The 22,219-nt window shown below is 44.4% G+C and overlaps 1 protein-coding gene across 1 annotated transcript in view; it reads right to left on the reverse strand.

Moving 5' to 3' along the window:
- The window catches only part of LOC139400789 (voltage-dependent L-type calcium channel subunit beta-4-like), a 54,054-nt gene extending 32,080 nt beyond the window's left edge, over positions 1–21,974 (reverse strand). The window contains exons 1-2 of the mRNA XM_071145438.1: positions 21,689–21,974; positions 20,230–20,313 (exon numbers count right to left, since the gene is read on the reverse strand). Coding sequence (XP_071001539.1) covers positions 20,230–20,313; positions 21,689–21,739 — 135 coding nt within the window. The 5' untranslated portion in view covers positions 21,740–21,974. The remainder of the gene's footprint in view (positions 1–20,229; positions 20,314–21,688) is intronic.
- Positions 21,975–22,219: the final 245 nt, after the last annotated feature.

Here is a 22,219-nt window from a genome sequence, read left to right on the forward strand (position 1 = left end):
AGAGGAGGGTCTGTAGATTGAGAGCGGCAGCCTTTCCCCTCCATCTCTGACTGGGGTCTCATGTAATTTTCTACCCATGTCTAATACCCTCTGTTGTATTCTCACTATCTCTCTATCTTTACCTCTATAGCCCTCCCCTATCTCTTTTTATTTTCCTCTGTCGTATGGTGGCTTGGTGAAGAGGCTAATATGTGTGTGTGTTTATATTTTTTTAACCCTTATTTTACCAGGTATGTTGAGTGAGAACACATTCTCATATACAGCAATGGCCCAGGGAATAGTTACTGGGGGAGGGGGGATGAAAGAGCCAACTGGAAGCTGGGGATAATTAGGTGGCCATGATGGTCAGATTGAGGATCAGACCCTTTTAACGTCCCATACAAAAGACGACACTCTACACAGGGCAAAGTTCTGTGGCATTGTAATCTTTTGGGGGGGCAGAGGAAATGTGCCCCCTACTGGCACTCCAGTACCACTTACAGCAGCATCTGTTCTCCCATCCAGGGACCGATCAGTATCGACCCAGCTTAGGTTCAGTGGGATGCAGGTGTGTGTATGAGTGTGTGTTGACTACATTGCATCCCACAGTTGTCCTTTGGGTGGTGGAACCATTCTTGATACACACAGGAAAAGTGTGAAAAACCCAGCAGTGTTGCAGTTTTTGACACAAACCATTGCGCCTGGCACCTACTACCATACCCCGTTGAAAGGCATTTTTATCTTTTGTCTTGCCCATTCACCCTCTGAATGGCTCACACACAATCCATGTCTCAATCCATGTCTACGCTGATCAAAGTGGATTTAACAAGTGATATCAATAAGAGATAATAGCTTTCACCTGGATTCATCTGGTCAGTTTATGTCATAGAAAGAGTAGGAGTTCTTAGTGTTGTGTATACTTGTGTAAAATTAGACATACAAATCATTTCATTTTATAATGAGGAGATATATTCATGATATATTTTTCTTGTTTCTGATTACAATTTCGATAAACAAGTACATTCTCAAACAAGTGTGTCCCTTTGATTTAATCAAGTGAAATTGCAGTGAAACATTTGTTGGGATTCAGAGAGCTCCTTTCAAAATACATGGTGGAAGACTGGAGCAATATCGCCCTCTAGTGATGAAGAGACTTACAGCAGGTGCACATGCTACAAACTGCCCATCTTCTCATCTGAAAATATGAAACATCACAATCGGACAGATTTGACTCTCTCCTACCCAACCACACTTTTTTTTTACATTGTTTGCAAATTTATATGTGACACGTATTAATGCCAAAATAACATGCAAAACAGGCAAAACAAAAGTAATTAAGTTAATAAAGCCGTATCCAAACATCATGTCTTTTTTGCATTCTTGAGTAAGGCAGCTCCAAAATGCAGGCGTTTCAGCCTAGCTCAGTGATTTTTCTGGTGGTGGTGGGGCAGCCAGCGGAAAATACAGATAGTAGGGGTTGGTAATGTTCTCTAAATGCGCCAATATTGGCTCAGGTGAGGCTCAAAACAGGTGGGGCTCTGAATGACGGGTCACCACTGGACCTGAACATTGACTGGTTAGCAACTAGCTGTTCGCTCAAGAGGAAGCTTCTAACTGTAATATCTGTAATATGACCCAGGTTATCACTTAACCAACTAGAGTGCATACCAATGGTGTTGGATCTGTGACATCTACTTGTGTTGATCATATCTTCACTAATGCTACAGAGCTTTGCTACAAAGCAATATTAGTTTCCATTGGCTGTAGTGACCATAACATTGTGGCAATAACAAGGAAAGCCAAAGTGCCAAAGGTTGGGCATAAAGTAATTTATAAGAGTAAAGCACACTGCCCTTAAACAGTAAAGCACCCTTTGCTGGCTCTAACAGCCGCCCAATCAGTTTGCTGTCTGTTCTTAGTAAACTGATGGAGAGGATTGTGTTTGACCAAATAAAATGCTATTTTTTAGAGAACAAGTTAACTACCGACTTTCAGCATGGAATATAGAGAAGGGCACTTAACTTGTACTGCACAACAGATAATTGGTTAAAATAAATGGATAACACTTTGTTAGTTGGAGCTGTTTTGTTAGATTTCAGCCTTTGATGTTATTGCTGTCACTTGGTTGGAGAGTTACTTATACAATAGAACCCAGAGAATGTTTTTCAATGGAAGCTTCTCTAACATCAGTAGTGCTGAGCAATTAACCAAATTTGGTAAAATTCCATTTAGTTATTTTCTTTCCTGTGAGATCGATGTGTAGTTTCTCTGAAGATAAATCAAATCAAGCCCGAACTGTGCGACGTAGTTGAGAGTTGTAGTTTCCAACAGGCCAATATTTTACATAGGTTAGCGCAGAAAATGTGGTAATTAACTACAATGACCATAATACATATTTACTTTTTTTGTATAAGCCAACCAATGGGGAAAAGTCTTTGACTTTTTGTGTATATAATCCATGTCAATTTTGGTAAATGTATTGGTTGCCTGGTGTGGCTTCTTTATGTATTCTAAATGGTCAAATAAAATAAAATAGAAAATTACTCGCCTACTTGTGTCACGTTCTGACCATCGTTCGTGTGTGTTTTCCTTGTTTTAGTGTTGGTCAGGACGTGAGCTGGGTGGGCATTCTATGTTGATTGTCTAGTTTGTCTATTTCTATGTCTGGCCTGATATGGTTCTCAATCAGAGGCAGGTGTTAGTCATTGTCTCTGATTGGGAACCATATTTAGGTAGCCTGGGTTTCACTGTGTGTTTGTGGGTGATTGTTCCTGTCTCTGTGTTTTCACCAGATAGGGCTGTTTCGGTTTTCGTTACGTTCATTACGTGCTTTGTTTTGTAGTGTTTGTATCGATTTGTGTTTTACGTTTGTTTATTAAACATGGATCGCAATCTACACGCCGCATTTTGGTGCGGTACATTCCAGCTCCGTGTATCGGCCGGGCTAGAGTGAGCGTCGAGCCAAGTGCCATGAAGCCGGCTCTACACATCTGGTCCCCAGTGCGTCTCCTTGGGCCGGCTTACATGTCACCAGCCTTGCGCACGGTGTCTCCGGTTCGCCTGCATAGCCCAGTGCGGGCTATTCCACCTCGCCGCACTGGCAGGGCGACCGGGACCATTCAACCGGGTAAGGTTGGGCAGGCTCGGTGCTCAAGAGCTCCAGTGCGCCTGCACGGTCCGGTCTACCCAGTACCACCTCCACACCCCAGCCCTCCGGTAGCAGCTCCCCGCACCAGGCTTCCTGTGCGTGTCCTTGGCCCAGTACCACCAGTGCCAGCACCACGCATCAGGCCTACAGTGCGCCTCGCCTGTCCAACGCTGCCAGAGCCTTCCTCCTCTTCAGCACTGCCGGAGTCTCCCGCCTGTTTAGCGCTGCCAGAGCCTTCCGCCTCTACAGCGCTTCCGGAGTCTCCCGCCTGTTCAGAACTGCCAGTCTGCAAGAAGCTGCCAGTCTGCAAGGAGCTGCCAGTCTGCAAGGAGCTGCCAGTCTGCAAGGAGCTGCCAGTCTGCAAGGAGCTGCCAGTCTGCAGAGAGCTGCCAGTTTGCAAGGAGCTGCCAGTCTGCAAGGAGCCGCCAGAGCTGCCAGTCTGCAGGATGCCGCCAGAGCTGCCAGTCTGCAGGATGCCGCCAGAGCTGCCAGTCTGCAGGATGCCGCCAGAGCTGCCAGTCTGCAGGATGCCGCCAGAGCTGCCAGTCTGCAGGATGCCGCCAGAGCTGCCAGTCTGCAGGATGCCGCCAGAGCTGCCAGTCTGCAGGATGCCGCCAGAGCTGCCAGTCTGCAGGATGCCGCCAGAGCCGCCAGTCTGCAGGATGCCGCCAGAGCCGCCAGTCTGCAGGATGCCGCCAGAGCCGCCAGTCTGCAGGATGCCGCCAGAGCCGCCAGTCTGCAGGATGCCGCCAGAGCCGCCAGTCTGCATGGAGCCGCCAGGGCCGCCAGTCTGCATGGAGCCGCCAGGGCCGCCAGTCTGCATGGAGCCGCCAGGGCCGCCAGTCTGCATGGAGCCGCCAGGGCCGCCAGTCTGCATGGAGCCGCCAGGGCCGCCAGTCTGCATGGAGCCGCCAGGGCCGCCAGTCTGCATGGAGCCGCCAGGGCCGCCAATCTGCATGGAGCCGCCAGGGCCGCTCCAGTCTGCATGGAGCAGACTGGCAGTCTGGCAGTCTGCATGGACTGGCAGTCTGCATGGAGCCGCCAGGGCCGCCAGTCTGCATGGAGCCGCCAGGGCCGCCAGTCTGCATGGAGCCGCCAGGGCCGCCAGTCTGCATGGAGCCGCCAGGGCCGCCAGTCTGCATGGAGCCGCCAGGGCCGCCAGTCTGCATGGAGCCGCCAGGGCCGCCAGTCAGCATGGAGCAGCCAGAGCTGCCAGACTCTTCCAGATCTGCCAGTCAGCCAGACTCTTCCAGATCTGCCAGTCAGCCAGACTCTTCCAGATCTGCCAGTCAGCCAGACTCTTCCAGATCTGCCAGTCAACCAGACTCTTCCAGATCTGCCAGTCAACCAGACTCTTCCAGATCTGCCAGTCAACCAGACTCTTCCAGATCTGCCAGTCAACCAGACTCTTCCAGATCTGCCAGTCAACCAGACTTTTCCAGATCTGCCAGTCAACCAGACTCTTCCAGATCTGCCAGTCAACCAGACTCTTCCAGATCCGCTAGTCTGCCAGAACCGCCAGCCAGCCAGGATCTGCTGGATCCAACTACCTGCCTGGGCTTCCTCTCAGTGCTGAGCTACCCCTCTGTCCCGAGCTACCTCTGTCCCGAGCTGCCCCTCTGTCCCGAGCTGCCCCTCTGTCCCGAGCTGTCATTAAGGAGGGTAACCTATCTAGGGACGCTAAGGAGGTGGACTAAGACTATTATGGAGTGGGGTCCAGCGCCAGAGCCGCCACCGCGGAGAGATGCCCACCCACACCCTCACCTATAGGATTAGGTTGTGCGTCCGGAGTCCGCACCTTGGAGGGGGGGTACTGTCACGTTCTGACCATCGTTCGTGTGTGTTTTCCTTGTTTTAGTGTTGGTCAGGACGTGAGCTGGGTGGGCACTCTATGTTGATTGTCTAGTTTGTCTATTTCTATGTCTGGCCTGATATGGTTCTCAATCAGAGGCAGGTGTTAGTCATTGTCTCTGATTGGGAACCATATTTAGGTAGCCTGGGTTTCACTGTGTGTTTGTGGGTGATTGTTCCTGTCTCTGTGTTTTCACCAGATAGGGCTGTTTCGGTTTTCGTTACGTTCATTACGTTCTTTGTTTTGTAGTGTTTGTATCGATTCGTGTTTTACGTTTGTTTATTAAACATGGATCGCAATCTACACGCCGCATTTTGGTCCGACTCTCTTTCCCATACAGAAAATCGTGACAACTTGTCTGGTCTGTGTGGAGAAGACACGGAGACAGAGAAAAGAGAGAACGCCCGATCGAGAGGGACAGAAATCAGATGCTTTGCGAGGTATCCTGAAAATACATTATCTAAGTGATTGACAGTTGGTATTCAGCAGCCATAAAATTATGCCTTATTTACTTTGAAGAACTACTAAAATTGTGATTTTGTCAGACAGCATAGGCAGCAGCTCTATAGAGACGAGATGAATACTTGGAATTAAATAATAAAGTCAGAAAATAAAACAAATGTAATATACACAACAACTGAAATATTTTATTAAAGTAATGTGAATACATGATGGTTCATACTGTAAGTTAGGCCTCACTCCCCCTATCTGAGATCTACTGCAGCCCTCCACCACATACAACACCAGTCACATTCTGTTAAAGGTCCTGAAGCACAAACATCCCTGGGTCGAGCATCTTTTCAGTTCGCTGCAGCTAGCGACTGGAACGAGCTGCAACAAACACTCAAACTGGACAGTTTTTTCTCCATCTCTTCATTCAAAGACACAATCATGGACACTCTTACTGACAGTTGTGGGTGCTTTGTGTGATGTATGGTTGTCTCTACCTTCTTGCCCTTTGTGCTGTTGTCTGTGCCCAATAATGTTTGTACCATGTTTTGTGCTGCTACCATGTTGTTGTCATGTTGTGTTGCTACCATGCTTCGTTGTCATGTGTTGCTGCCTTGGTGTGTTGTTGTCTCAGGTCTCTTATGTAGTGTTGTTGTCTCTTGTTGTGATGTGTTTTTTGTCCTATATTTATATTTGATTTATTTTTAATTTTTAATCCCAGGCCCCCGTCCCCGCAGGAGGCCTTTTGGTAGGCCGTCATTGTAAATAAGAATTTGTTCTTAACTGACTTGCCTAGTTAAATAAAGGTTAAATAAAATCAAGTTTTAAGCATTAATGGCCAGTCACTACCATCATGTGACTTTTATTAGTTGATTTTTTTCTGTGTTGTTACAGCGTTCCTCCCACATGATGCATTAATGTACGAAATAGAAAACCGTTATTTTTTAATAGAAACGAAACTGACCCGCCCTCAAAAATCACTAATCGCTCAGCACTAAACATCAGATATGTACAGTGCAGTGTCCCTCAGGGCAGTTGCCTTGGACCCGTTATTGATCTTTGTTTCTCTAAATGATTTGCCACTGGTCTAACACTATACTATAATGACTATGTATGCGGATGATTCCTCACTCTACATGTCAGCACCCAAAGCCAGTGAGCTCACTGAAATTCTACATAAGGAGTTCCAGTCAGTATCAGAATGGGTGATTAATAATAAGCTGTTCTTAAATACATCTAAAACTAAAAGCATTGTATTTGGTTCAAAACATTAAGACCTGAACCTCAACTGGAGTTGTACATAAAGGGTGTAATCAATGAGCAAGTTGAATCAAATCAAATTAAATCAAATTTTATTGGTCACATACACATGCGATGTTTAGCAGATGTTATTGCAAGTGTAGCGAAATGCTGACAGTGCTGACAGTGCAGTAATATCTAACAAGTAGGAAGCTGTTCTGCGTTTTTGACACAAATCCACTGTACTAGTTGTTCAGGCTCTGGTGTTGTCCCATCTTGATTACTGTCTGGTAATATAGTGCAGCAAAGAATGACCTAGCAAAGCAGCAGCTGGCTCAAAACAGAGCACCACGCCTTGGCCTTAACCCTACATACATAACTTACATCAACAACATGTATGCCAGCCTTTCCTGTTTGATGGTTGACAAGAGAGTAACTGCTTCTCTTCTAGTTTTTATGAGAAATATTACTGTGATGAAAATTCCAGATTGCCTGCATAATCAATTAACCTTCAGCTCAGACATCCATACATACCCCACAAGACATGCCACCAGGGGTCTCTTCACAGTCCCCAAGTCACGGCTACGCACCATTTTTTAGAGAGCCATGATCGCATGAAACTCCCTTCCATTTCCAATTACTCAAGCAAACAGCAAAATTACCTTTAAAAAACGAATTCAACAACATCTCATTGAACGGCGGGGACTGTGGGCAAAATGCAAATTCTGAAATTTTGTAGATTGACTCGTTAAATGGTAGTCAAGTTTTTGCATTTCAGCAATTCACAGAAATGTAAGTCATTGATGCCTTGCTTGCTATAAATACCAAGAAATCCACAAGGACTGACCAATTGGAGCTGGGTCTGCTCAAGTGTGCTGCCCCCTCATTGCTGGCTCAGTAACCCATAGATATTTCAAAAGTATGGAAAACAGCTTATGTGATGCCACTCCACAAGGGCAGGGATAGCAGTGATCTTGATAATTATTGTCACATTTCCAGGCTTCCATGTCTAGCTAAGATTCCTGAATCCTTGGTAAATAAACAACTTAACTCTTTTTTATCTGAGCATAGCATTTTGAATATAAATCCATTTGGGTTTAGTCCAGGGCACAGCACTAACACAGCAACCACATTAGTTGTTAATCATTTTGTGAATGCTTTAGATGCTAAAATGAATTGTGCTGCCTTGTTTGTGGACAAACAAAAGCATTTGATTCTTTGATCATGCCATTTTAATGAACAAGTTGTACTCGATTGGCCTGGGCTCTAACGCCTTCTCTTGTTTCATGATTATCTAAGTGACAGAACTCAGGCCATCGTGATTGATGTGGTTAAGTCAGAATTTCTTGAAGTAACGGTGTTCCGCAGGGGTTGATTCTAGAACCTGTTCTTTTCACTATTTATACAAATGCTATTGGTCAATCTGTTAAAAGTTGTACATTTCATCTATATGATTGTCACGTCCTGACCTTACTTCCTTTTTTATGTCTCTATTTTTGGTTTGGTCAGGCCGTGAGTTGGGGTGGGCATTCTATGTTTTTGTTCTAAGTTTTGTATTTCTGTGTTTGGCCTGGTATGGTTCCCAATCAGAGGCAGATGTCTATCGTTGTCTCTGATTGAGAACAATACTTAGGTAGCCTGTTCCCACCTGTGTTTGTGGGTAGTTGTTTTCTGTTTTGTGTGTCTTCACCTTACAGAACTGTTTCATTTCGTTCACTCTCTCTCTCTTTGTTGTTTTTTTGGTTATTGCAGTGTTCAGTTTATTTATTTAAATTAACATGGACACTTACCACGCTGAGTTTTGGTCTGATCCTTCCTATTCCTCATCCGAGGAGGACAAAGATCGCTACAATGATACTATTATGTAAGCAATTGCCCCAGCTGCTGACCTAGCTGTCACAAGGCTACAGTCCCATTTTGCAACTATGTAGGAAACCTTTACTGATTTAAAACTTGTGCTTTAATACTAAATACATGTTGTTTTCAAGTTCTCATAAGATTGTCTCAGATGGATTATATCTTCACTCATTGGATGGTTCTATAATCGAAAGAGTCTCTGCATTACAAATACCTTGGTATTTGGATTGACAATGATTTGTTTAAAAAAGAATATGAATGAGCTTGTTAAGAAACTAATGTGAGTTTTTTTTACACAAACAGATCTTGTCTCTCTCTAGTCAGCAGGAAGCAGATTGTGCAATCAACCTTGCTAGCTGTTAATGATTATGGTGATACTATTTATCAAAGTGCAGCTGCCTTTACTTTTAAACCCCTGGATGCCATTTTTTATTTAAGCTTTAACTCAGACAATGCTGGGCCAAACGTGCGCTGCCCTATGGGACTCCCGATCTCGGCCGGTTGTGATACAGCCCGGGATCGAACTCAGGTCTGTAGTGACGCCTCTACCACTGCGATGCAGTGCCTTATACCAAGGCCGTTCTCCCCTGATTGCTCAGTTTGGCCGGGCGGCCAGGTCTAGGAAGAGTCTTGGTGATTCCAAACTTCTTCCATTTTAAGAATGAGGGAGGCCACTTTGTTCTGGGGGCCTTCAATGCTGCAGACATTTTTTGGTACTATTCCCCAGATCTGTGCCTCAACACAATCCTGTCTCGGAGCTCTACGAACAATTCATGGCTTGGTTTTTGCTCTGACATGCACTATCAACTGTGGGACACAGGTGTGTCCCATTCCAAATCATGTCCAATCAATTGAATTTACCACAGGTGGACTTCAATCAAGTTGTAGAAACATCTTAAGGGGGCCTCCCGAGTGGCATAGCTGTATCAGGCACTGCATCGCAGTGCTAGAGGTGTCACTACAAACCCTGGGCTGTGTCATACAATTGAGGCGGCGACCAATTGGCCCAGTGTAGTTCGGGTTAGGGGAGAGTTTGGTCGGCCGGGCTGTAGCGACTCCTCTGGCGGACCGGACGCATGCATGCTGACATGGTCGCCAGTTGGACGGTGTTTCCTCCAACACATTGGTGTGGCTAGCTTCCGGGTTAAGCGAGCAGTGAGGCTTGGCTCTCGACCTTCGCCTCTCCCGAGTCAGTATGGGAGTTGCAGCGATGGGACAAGACTGTAACTACCAATTGGTGTGAAAAAATAAGTGATGACAATGGAAACAGGATGCACCTGAGCTCTATTTCCAGTCTCATAACAAAGGGTCTGAATACTTATGGAAATAAGCTATTTCTGTTTTTTCTTTTTAATAGATTTGCATAAATAAAAAATAAACCGTTTTTGCTTTGTCATTATGGGGTATTGTGTGTAGATTGATGAGGAACATTTTTTATTTGATCCATTTTAAAATAAGGCTGTAACGCAATAAAATGTGGAAAAAGTCAAGGGGTCTGAATACTTTCCAAATGTACTGTATATTTATGTTATCTGTGCAATTTGTGTCATGCTGTATTTGACTTGTTTTATGTTGTATTGAATTTTGTTCTATAAAATTGTATATGCATGGCTCCCTTGAAAAAGAGACACTGATCTCAATGGTGACTCCCTGCTAAAATAAAGGTAAAATAAATAGAATACCCAACCCCCTTTTAGGACAGGTTTGACTCTCTCCTAACCAACCCTGTTTTATGATAATGGAGAGGAAGAGGGTTCATCCTTTCCACATCCCCTGACCTCTACAGTAAACCCCTGAGGCTTCAGTAATGGGAAGGGGGAAGGGTGTTCATCCCTTCTATGTGCTTTCTCACCTAGTGGTAGCCCATCATCTTCACTGGACTGGCCTCATCTAATACCATCAGTATGGGAAGCTTCATGTAATGTGTGTATTTATACAAAAAATAATAGATAGAATATAAAGAATCGCTAAAAACACCTATGACTTAGAATGAGAGTCAAGGTACAGTATTTTAAGGCATGAGAAATTATATGGCCTATGTTCAGTAGTATCTAGAATCAGGCAGCAGAGAGCACTAGTGCACTATAGGTCTCCAGGGAGGGAGAGAGACCCAGCTGCACCAAGAGCTGACACTCTGCCTAAATAGCTGACTGCACTACAATTGATCTACTTCTCATCTGAATAAGGGTACAAAATTAGATATGGAAGTTTTCCACCAGAAAACATTTTTGACGTCATTGTACTCAATGAGATGTCTATGTACAGTACAGCTGTGTAGCCCGGCTGGCAACTGCATCACTGCAGATCCTAAGAGACAGACACAGACCCACTGTGCTGTAAACAGTTACTGTCCTAGCTAGCAGAGAAAAGACTCATGCCATAGATCTTAAGAGGCAGGCTCACTGTGATGTAACAAGTTACTGTCCTAGTTACTGAAGCTTATCCCATAGACTCATCCCACAGATCCAAATTGACCTAGTGACACTTTTAGAAAAAATTGTGCTATGTAGAACCTAAAATGGTTATTTGGCTGTCTACATAGGAGAACCCTTTAAAGAACTCATTTTAGTTCCAGGTAGAACCTTTTTGGGTTCCAGGTAGAACACTTTTGGGTTCTACATAGAACCCAAAAGGGTTCTACCTGGAAACAAAAAGGGTTCTAACTGGAACCAAACATGGTTCTCTAATAGGGAAAGCTGAAGAACCCTTTAAGGTTCTAGATAGCACCATTTTCTAAGAGTACAGCAAACTCATCTCCTAGACACGTACAGCACACTCTGACATCAGTGGAGGCTGCTGGAGCTCCCGAGTGGCGCAGCAATCTAAGGCACTGTACCTCAGTGGTGTCACTACAGACACCCTGGTTCGATTCAAGGCTGTATCACAACCGGCCGTGATTGGGAGTCCCGTAGGGTGGTGCAAAATTGGCCCGGGTTTGGCCGGGGTAGACCGTCATTGTAAATAAGAATGTGTTCTTAACTGACTTGCCTAGTTAAATAAAGGTTCAATGAAATAATAATAATGTACAGAACGGGGCAAATGGAATGACATCAAACACCTGAAAACCATGTGTTTGATGTGTTTGATACCATTCCACTGATTCTGCTCCAGTTATTACCACGAACCCGTTCTCCCCAACTAAGGTGCCAACAACCTCCTGTGCCTGACATTGGCAGACCCTCTTTGCCTGGCTTAAGCAGCAGACTCTGGCTGATGTCTGGTGTCAGCCAGTATAAGACCCTCTTCCTCTGACTTTGAGATAAGTCTTTATAAAAGGTTCTTGAGTAATAAGGTCATGAACCATTAGGATTTGCTGTTGAAGGACTGGTACTGGTAGTGTGAGAAGAGGAGAGGAGAAGGGTGAGAAGTGGGAGAGCTGTTTCCAATGCTTCATGAAGAAGTGACTCATAAATGAACTGCTCCAGAGTTCAGCCAGGCGACCTACATAAAAGGGATTAACCAGAAATCAGCATCTTGTATAATCAGTTTGCTATAGTTGCTGCTGCTACTATAACTGAAAAAATAGGCTAACCAGATGGCTTTGTTAAAGGCATTGTCTACATCCCAAATGGTACCCTATTTCGTATATAGTGCACTATTTAGAGAAAAGGGTGCCATTTGGACACATTATTGTGATTTAGAAAGGCAATTAAATCTCAGACAGCATTCAGCGGATTCAGACAAGCTTCGCTGCTTAGCTTTCATCCCAAAATGAGATTTATTTCAGAGGTGAATGAATGTAAAAGCCATTCAATTAAAATGTCTAAATATGAAGACTCCCGTCCCAACTCAGACAGTCATGGCTTTAACCTTGGAGCCCCGGGCATAAATCATGGCTGGAAGTTTCTGTCCAGTTCCTAGAACTATACTGAACAAAAATATAAATGTACATGCAACATATAAGGAAATAAGTATATTTTAATTAATTAATTAGGACCTAATCTATGGATTTCACATGATTGGGCAGGGGTGCAGCCATGGGTGGGCCAGGGAGGGCATAGGCCCACCCACTGGAGAGCCAGGCCCAGCCAATCAGAATTTTTTTCCCCACACAAAAGGGCTTCATCACAGACAAAAATACTCCTCAGCACCTTGGCAAAGGATAAATGCTCACTAACAGGGATGTAAAAAAAAATGTGGGAGATTTGTTTTTTGTGCGTATTGAAGATTTCTGGGAAAAAAATTTCAGCTCATGAAACATGGGACCAACACTTTACATGTTGTGTTTATATTTTTGTTCAGTGTATATTGATGAATTATCTCATCCTAGTGCAGAAGTTTTCAAAGTGTCAGAGATGGGGGGGGTGTTGAGTCACTACTGAATTAAGCGAAGGAGCTGCAGAGAATAGAGAAGAGTCGAGTAGTACTTTATTGACCCCAACTTGGTCAAGTGTTTTTTTTTACTGCTTGGGCACCTTGTGAGTCACTACTAAACAAAACTGAAGAACTGATACTGTACATACATCTTTTAAATACAGTTATACAGTACAGTCATAAAACTGGTTGGTTGTCAGACAGACTCAGACAGTGATGTGGATGGTGGAACTACTTACTGTTCATTCAGTCTATGACTCAATAATACCACCTCAGATCAACTAAAGCTGCTCTCTGAGTGCTGCCAGCCTACTATCCTAAAACCACATAGAATGGGATTATCTCATAAAATATTGGAAGGTTGCAAGATTATTTTGCAGTTTATTTTGGTCTGTAAACAGCTGCCTGTCCATCCCCTTTCCTGTATTTCAGTAAAGAGGGGGGTTTGAGACCAAAAAATGAGAATTGACCATGGGACAGAACCCAGAGACACAGTCAGGGTCAAAGGTCAGATTGGAACACGTTATTCCCATAGAATTGGAATTATTTATTCTAATTCTATGACTATCCCATCATGAACCCAACACTGAACATCTGTCTACAGGAAGCTAAATATACCATCTGGGGATGAGGGAAAAAACGCAATAAACGCTGCTGTAACATTTCACCTTAAATATCTATCCGCCCACATTTCCTCTCTCTTTTGACTGTTTTCTCTAGCTTGAGTATTTCTCCTCATTCGACCTCTCTTAAACCTCAGACACACTCCATCCTTCCCTTATTACTCTCAAACCTCTCTAGTTCGTTAGCAGATTCACTGCAGGTCAAAAGTTTTAGAACACCTACTCATTCAAGTTTTTTATTTTTTTAAATTATTTTCTACATTGTAGAATAATAGTGAAGACATCAAAACTATGAAGTAACACATATGGAATAATGTAGTAAATAAAAAAGTGTTAAACAAATCAAAATATATTCTTCCAATAGCCAACCTTTGCCTTGATGATAGCTTTGCACACTCTTGACATTCTCTCAACCAGCTTCACCTGGAGTGCTTTTCCAACAGTCTTGAAGGAGTTCCCACATATGCTGAGCACTTGTTGGCTGCTTTTCCTTCACTCTGCAGTCCGACTCATCCCAAACCATCTCAATTTAGTTGAGGCCGGGGGATTGTGGAGGCCAGGTCATCTGACGCAGCACTCTATCACCCTCGTTGGTAAAATAGCCCTTACACAGCCTGGAGGTGTGTTGGATCATTGTCCTGTTGAAAAACAAATGATAGTTCCACTAAGCCCAAACCAGATGGGATGGCATATCACTGCAGAATGCTATGGTAGCCATCCTGGTTAAGTGTGCCATGATTTCTAAATGAAGCAAAATCAGTGTCACCAGCTAAGGACCCCCACACCATCACACCTCCTCCCCCATCCTTCACGGGGGGAACCACACATGCAGAGATAATCCGTTCACCTACTGTGCATCTCACAAAGTCAAATTTGGACTCCAGATCAAAGGACAAATTTCCACCTGTCTAATGTCCATTGCTCATGTTTATTGGCCCAAGCAAGTCTCAAATCAAATCAAATCAAATCAAATTGTATTTGTCACATACACATGGTTAGCAGATGTTAATGCGAGTGTAGCGAAATGCTTGTGCTTCTAGTTCCGACAATGCAGTAATAACCAACAAGTAATCTAACTAACAATTCCAAAACTACTGTCTTATACACAGTGTAAGGGGATAAATAATATGTACATAAGGATATATGAATGAGTGATGGTACAGAACAGCATAGGCAAGATACAGTAGATGGTATCGAGTACAGTATATACATATGAGATGAGTATGTAAACAAAGTGGCATAGTTAAAGTGGCTAGTGATATATTTACATAATTTCCCATCAATTCCCATTATTAAAGTGGCTGGAGTTGAGTCAGTGTCAGTGTGTTGGCAGCAGCCACTCAATGTTAGTGGTGGATGTTTAACAGTCTGATGGCCTTGAGATGGAAGCTGTTTTTCAGTCTCTCGGTCCCTGCTTTGATGCACCTGTACTGACCTCGCCTTCTGGATGATAGCGGGGTGAACAGGCAGTGGCTCGGGTGGTTGATGTCCTTGATGATCTTTATGGCCTTCCTGTAACATCGGGTGGTGTAGGTGTCCTGGAGGGCAGGTAGTTTGCCCCCGATGATGCGTTGTGCAGACCTCACTACCCTCTGAAGAGCCTTACGATTGAGGGCGGAGCAGTTGCCGTACCAGGCGGTGATACAGCCCGCCAGGATGCTCTCGATTGTGCATCTGTAGAAGTTTGTGAGTGCTTTTGGTGACAAGCCGAATTTCTTCAGCCTCCTGAGGTTGAAGAGGCGCTGCTGCGCCTTCTTCACAATGCTGTCTGTGTGAGTGGACCAATTCAGTTTGTCTGTGATGTGTATGCCGAGGAACTTAAAACTTGCTACCCTCTCCACTACTGTTCCATCGATGTGGATAGGGGGGTGTTCCCTCTGTTGTTTCCTGAAGTCCACAATCATCTCCTTAGTTTTGTTGACGTTGAGTGTGAGGTTATTTTCCTGACACCACACTCCGAGGGCCCTCACCTCCTCCCTGTAGGCCGTCTCGTCGTTGTTGGTAATCAAGCCTACCACTGTTGTGTCGTCCGCAAATTTGATGATTGAGTTGGAGGCGTGCGTGGCCACGCAGTCGTGGGTGAACAGGGAGTACAGGAGAGGGCTCAGAACGCACCCTTGTGGGGCCCCAGTGTTGAGGATCAGCGGGGAGGAGATGTTGTTGCCTACCCTCACAACCTGGGGGCGGCCCGTCAGGAAGTCCAGTACCCAGTTGCACAGGGCGGGGTCGAGACCCAGGGTCTCGAGCTTGATGACGAGCTTGGAGGGTACTATGGTGTTGAATGCCGAGCTGTAGTCAATGAACAGCATTCTCACATAGGTATTCCTCTTGTCCAGATGGGTTAGGGCAGTGTGCAGTGTGGTTGAGATTGCATCGTCTGTGGACCTATTTGGGCGGTAAGCAAATTGGAGTGGGTCTAGGGTGTCAGGTAGGGTGGAGGTGATATGGTCCTTGACTACTCTCTCAAAGCACTTCATGATGACGGAAGTGAGTGCTACGGGGCGGTAGTCGTTTAGCTCAGTTACCTTAGCTTTCTTGGGAACAGGAACAATGGTGGCCCTCTTGAAGCAAGTGGGAACAGCAGACTGGTATAGGGATTGATTGAATATGTCCGTAAACACACCGGCCAGCTGGTCTGCGCATGCTCTGAGGGCGCGGCTGGGGATGCCGTCTGGGCCTGCAGCCTTGCGAGGGTTAACACGTTTAAATGTCTTACTCACCTCGGCTGCAGTGAAGGAGAGACCGCATGTTTTCGTTGCAGGCCGTGTCAGTGGCACTGTATTGTCCTCAAAGCGGGCAAAAAAGTTATTTAGTCTGCCTGGGAGCAAGACATCCTGGTCCGTGACTGGGCTGGATTTCTTCCTGTAGTCCGTGATTGACTGTAGACCCTGCCACATGCCTCTTGTGTCTGAGCCGTTGAATTGGTGTCCTTTAGTAGTGGTTTCTTCGCAGAAATTCGACCATGAAGGCCTGATTCACACAGTCTCCTCTGAACAGTTGAACCTGGCCGGTTCCCCTCTTTCCACTGGGATTCTTTGCCTCTAACCCTATTACAGGGGCTGAGTCACTGGCTTACTGGTACTCTTTCATGCCGTCCCTAGGAGGGATGCGTCATTTGAGTGGGTTGAGTCACTGATGTGATCTTCCTGTCTGGATTGGGTTGTGCCGTGGCGGAGATCTTTGTGGGCTATACTCGGCCTTGTCTCAGGATGGTAAGTTGGTGGTTGAAGATATCCCTCTAGTGGTGTGGGGGCTGTGCTTTGGCAAAGTGAGTGGGGTTATATCCTTCCTGTTTGGCCCTGTCCGGGTATCATCGGATGGGGCCACAGTGTCTCCTGACCCCTCCTGTCTCAGCCTCCAGTATTTATGCTGCAGTAGTTCATGTGTCAGGGGGCTAGGGTCAGTTTGTTATATCTGGAGTACTTCTCCTGTCTTATCCGGTGTCCTGTGTGAATTTAAGTATGCTCTCTCTAATTCGCTTTTTCTCTCTTTCTTTCTCTCTCTCAGAGGACCTGAACCCTAGGACCATGCCTCAGGACTACCTGACATGATGACTCCTTACTGTCCCCAGTCCACCTGGCCGTGCTGCTGCTCCAGTTTCAACTGTTCTGCCTGCGGCTATGGAATCCTGACCTGTTCACCGGATGTGCTACCTGTCCCAGACCTATTATTTGACCATGCTGGTCATTTATGAACATTTGAACATCTTGGCCATGTTCTGTTATAATCTCCACCCGGCACAGCCAGAAGAGGACTGGCCACCCCTCATAGCCTGGTTCCTCTCTAGGTTTCTTCCTAGGTTTGGGCCTTTCTAGGGAGTTTTTCCTAGCCAACATGCTTCAACACCTGCATTGCTTGCTGTTTGGGGTTTTAGGCTGGGTTTCTGTACAGCACTTTGAGATATCAGCTGATGTATGAAGGGCTAAATAAATACATTTGATTTGATGTTGAGATGTGTCTGTTACTTGAACTCTGTGAAGCATTTATTTGGGCTGCAATTTCTTTTTTGAGGCTGGTAACTCTAATGAACTTATCCTCTGCAGCAGAGGTAACTCTGGGTCTTCCTTCCCTGTGGCGGTCCTCATGAGGGCCAGTTTCATTATAGTGCTTGATGGTTTTTGCGACTGCACTTGAAGAAACTTTCAAAGTTCTTGAAATGTTCCGTATTGACTGACCTTCATGTCTAAAAGGATTGATGGACAATCGTTTCTCCTGACTTATTTGAGCTGTTCTTGCCATAATATGGACTTGGTCTTTTACCAAATAGGGCTATATTCTGTATACCCCCCTACCTTGTCACAACACAACTGATTGGCTCAAACACAATAAGAAGGAAAGAAATTCCACAAATGAACTTTTAACAAGGCACACCTGTTAATTGAAATGCATTCCAGGTGACTACCCCATGAAGCTGGTTGAGAGATTGACAAGAGTGTGCAAAGCTGTCATCAAGGCAAGGGGTGGCTATTTGAAGAATCTCAAATATAAAATATATTTTTTATTTGTTTAACACTTTTTTGGTTACTGTATGATTCCATATGTGTCATTTCATAGTTTTGATGTCTTCACTATTATTCTACAATGTAGAAAATAGTAAAAATAAAGAAAAAGTAGTGACCGGTAGTGTACATGCTAGCAGATATCCATAGACTTCCAGTCATTGTGCTAACACTAGTTAACATTGGCTCGTGAAACTACCTCTAACTTTGTTCGAACTGGACACAGAGACATAAAAATGGTATCCACAAGTTCATCTGACTCTGGGGAAGAAGATAAAGGGCCTCCTTGCCAAAATCCCGAAGTATCCCTTTAACACTCTCCAGCCACCACTCTTGTCTGTAAAGAGATTAAATCCAAACACATAGCTCACTGACAGTGACAGGAGTGACCCAGAACAACCCTGGTCTGAACAGGCTGGCTCCCGAAGGACAAGCACAGAATAAGAATAGGGAAAATTTGTAAGATCACCCAAGATACGCATCTGGATCTCTTGCCACTATGCCATGCCCATGATCATATGCTCATCCTTCTCTAACCTTAAAACCTTAAAACTTCAATATGGGGGTTTTCCCCAGCAAAACGGCAGCATTGAAATGACGATTGAACAGATTCCCAGATCCCATATTATACCTTTAAGTAGATTGGATAGATGCACTGGATAGATGCACTGAATAAATACACTTAACACTCACTCAGGGCAGATGTTGTTTCTACATCCATCGATATACTCTTATGAGGACAAACTGAGGAAGGTCAGCCAAGCGGTAGTGTAGGAGCTGTGTGTGTGTGTGTGTGTGTGTGTGTGTGTGTGTGTGTGTGTGTGTGTGTGTGTGTGCGTGCGTGCGTGCGTGCGTGCGCGCGTGCGTGCGCGCGCCTTGTGTACCTAGATGACTTGTGAGAAACTGTATTTTCCCTCTAAAAATATGCTTCAATCAGGCACAAATGTATTATTGTCACACAGCATGAGATGCGTCTTCAGGACCTAATTGGATAAACATTTACCGTTTGAGAGAGGAATAAACTGTGAAAACTGAACAAACTGTGCCTACATCCAATTAAAAGACAAATGATTAATAGTGTATCGTTTAAAAGAAGGGTATAGTGAACATAGAATGAGGCAGACTGAGACTCTGCATATCCAGACCGCAGCTGCGACCTGAAATATCACAGTATGCAAAGTAACCATTCAAACAATAAATTCCCTCATGACTGCAGTGACCTACATATAAAGTACATTAAACACATCCTTATGCATGTACACATTCATAAAGCCTTTATAACAGCTACATAAGACATAACAGCCATCACAACATAAGTCATAAGTGTCATAAGCAAATCTGCCATGCTGATTTGGAGCTGATTTGTTAAGCTTTAATATGTGCACAGCTTACATGCACGTGCAAACACACGCACACACCTACACACACGCACGCTAGCATGTGATAGGCAAGCCCCCTGACAGAGAGAGAGAAGCAGAAGCCAATAACATTAAGATGTCCTTGTAATGCTGAATAGCCTTGACAGAGTCCAGTTTCCTAGGCAACCCATTACTTTGGATGTCACAGTCCAGCAGAAAATGGTCCTCTCTGTATTACTGAATAATCATTTTAGGACTATTTTTGCATTTGTTATACTTTCATTTGTTATACAGTTGAACACAGGTGCTGCGACAACTATGACTATGTCCAGAACAATATGTCTCACTCATTCATAATAAATGATACATGAATGGTAGTGAATACAGAGAGTGAATACAGTGATAATGAGAAGACAGTGAATTCCAAATCACACTCAAATCAAAGCCACTGGCTCAGCAGGCAACAGAGGTGACAACCCAATGTTGAAGCAACACCTGTTTTGTTAAGTGTGTTCACTGTTCTCTTCTCCCAGAATAATTTAACCATTCAGAATGTTTCATTCAGACAATACATTTTGCACAGGATGACCCACATTTGTTAGGGGTCTAGTACAGACAGTACGCAACTGACAACTGTTAATTGGATAACACAACTGACAGTTGGTTACAAGAGCATTCATTGCTGAAAACCTAGCAGCAAATATAACTAACGGGGTTTATAGAGGCATGATAGTGGTGCTGTAATACAGTGTATAGCCTAGTTTTGGACAACCCTGATACAATTTTTGTTCCTGTGTAGTAATTCTGTAATTATTCTCGTAACAATATTGTGATATCACGTTGTTACATAGTGATCTATAGTAATTGCTTTGTAATTGTGTAGTAATGTTGTTTTTCTAGTTTCTCTCACCTGTCTGAGGATAAAGCTGGTAGAGGTGGTGCTGCCGTCACTCCTCTTCAGCCGACTGCGTCTGGAGTAAGTCCCTCTGTTCACCTGGTGGGCACAGCCAAATCACATAAGTCACTCTGTCACTCTCACTTTGCAGCACCACAACAAGGGCACCTTCAGGAACTCCCTATCTGACTCCAGCATCTGGGGCCTCAGGTGATCAGGTGACTGTCGTCAGATGGCTGGGCAAAGCCAAAACATACTGTATGCATTTCCATCCAGTAGACTTCTGGGTGTGACGGTGTAGACTCCTGGCTGAGACCTAAAGACTTTCACTGGCTCCCCAAACGAATGCCTCTAGGCTTTAGCTCAGCTAGAGACCTTTCATAAGAACTAAGGAGAGGGAAAATACAACTGCATCCCGTTTCATTTCTGCCTAACTTAAAAACAATTGTGCCGTTGTTAGAATATTTACAGTTTATCACATGTTGACTTGACTATATGCTGTAAGATGTTGAATATGTAAGCTGTTGTATGTAACATATTGATATAAGGCTGTGAAACTAGGTCATGTGTTCAGTCAGTCTGCCCTTCATAATTGGATTCCAGCTATATGGATGAATTATTAAATACCCTATTTCAAACCACATAAATCAGATTCACACACCCTACCTGCAAAACTTCACACCGAACATCAGTAACCATCACATACAGTAGGGAGGCTATGACTGTACCTAGCCGATTAAACTCAACTCCACAATTTAGGATGGAGTTAATGGCAACTAGCGTGAGCGGACTGGAGCTCCGACGTCACAAAAAATGAAGAAAAGATGCTGAAATCAGTCGTTTTGTTTTTTATAAAACCTTAATTTTATGTGACATCGGAGCTCCAGTCCGCTCACACAAGTCGCTGCTCAACTCCATTGTAAATCGTGGAGTTGAGTTTAGTCGGCTAGACCAGTGGTTCCTAACCTTTTTTGGTTACTGTACCACCAAGTACATTTTGCTCTGCCCAGAACACTCTTGAATTCCCCTTCATGCATTTTACAAGTAAGTCTATGGTCTCATGAGTCTTCTCAAGCACACCCTGTGGATAGGCCAAGTATCCCTGGGGTACTTAGGAAACACTGGGCTGGACTGTACCTTGCATTATTGAGAGTTGTTTTACAAATGTGAGAAAATAAATAAACTACTGTAGCCTATCAATAAGGAAATATTTAGACAACATTACTCAAGGATAGAAGCTGACATTTTTCTTCCCCTGTAACCAACTTTCTGAAGGTAGCCCCATAGAGAATGTTTCCCCCATTTTGGTGCAGTGGAGAACACTTTGTTGTCCGACACTGACCTCCCAGGATAGTCCTAAATACATAAACGTAAAACACATCACCTCAGTTGGATTTAAAAGTCCAGTGTTTTTGTCAGGGAGTCAGGGACCAAGAACAGCGTGTACAGTATCTCCTATAACGCGGCACTTTACCTTCTGGAGTCCGTCGCTAGCCCGGTGACGGGTGTAGATATGCCGGGACATCTCGGCTAGTTCGTCGGTCCAGGGGGGAGGCTGTCTCTCTGTCCCGGTCCATGGCAACTGCTGTTGCGGTTGTTGAGTTGGTTCCTCCAGCTTTGCACTGTTGCTTACAAACTATCAAAGAGATGAGGAACGATACAGTACTTTCTTGGTAAACAGTCCGTGTGAACGAACCAGTCTTTGCGCGTGTACAGTGCTACTCCACACTGCTGTTGTATGATACGCTACAGATGTGCACGCGCAACTGGCACGATCTTGGCTGCTGGTCTCTGCTTCCCGCATCATCCATCGTGCGGTCCATCGCCATTATGGCATTGGTTTTATCTGTCATTATTATCTTTGTAAAATAGCCTAAGATGCAAATACACAATTGTTTACGTTTGGATGTTTCTAGAGAAATAAGCTTATTTCATTACAGTTTTGTTTTATTACAGATTTGTATATGCTATATTATACTGTATATTTATGTATTTCTGACCATGG

This window comes from Oncorhynchus clarkii, chromosome 3 (genome assembly GCF_045791955.1).
Source record: "Oncorhynchus clarkii lewisi isolate Uvic-CL-2024 chromosome 3, UVic_Ocla_1.0, whole genome shotgun sequence".
NCBI lineage: Eukaryota > Metazoa > Chordata > Actinopteri > Salmoniformes > Salmonidae > Oncorhynchus > Oncorhynchus clarkii.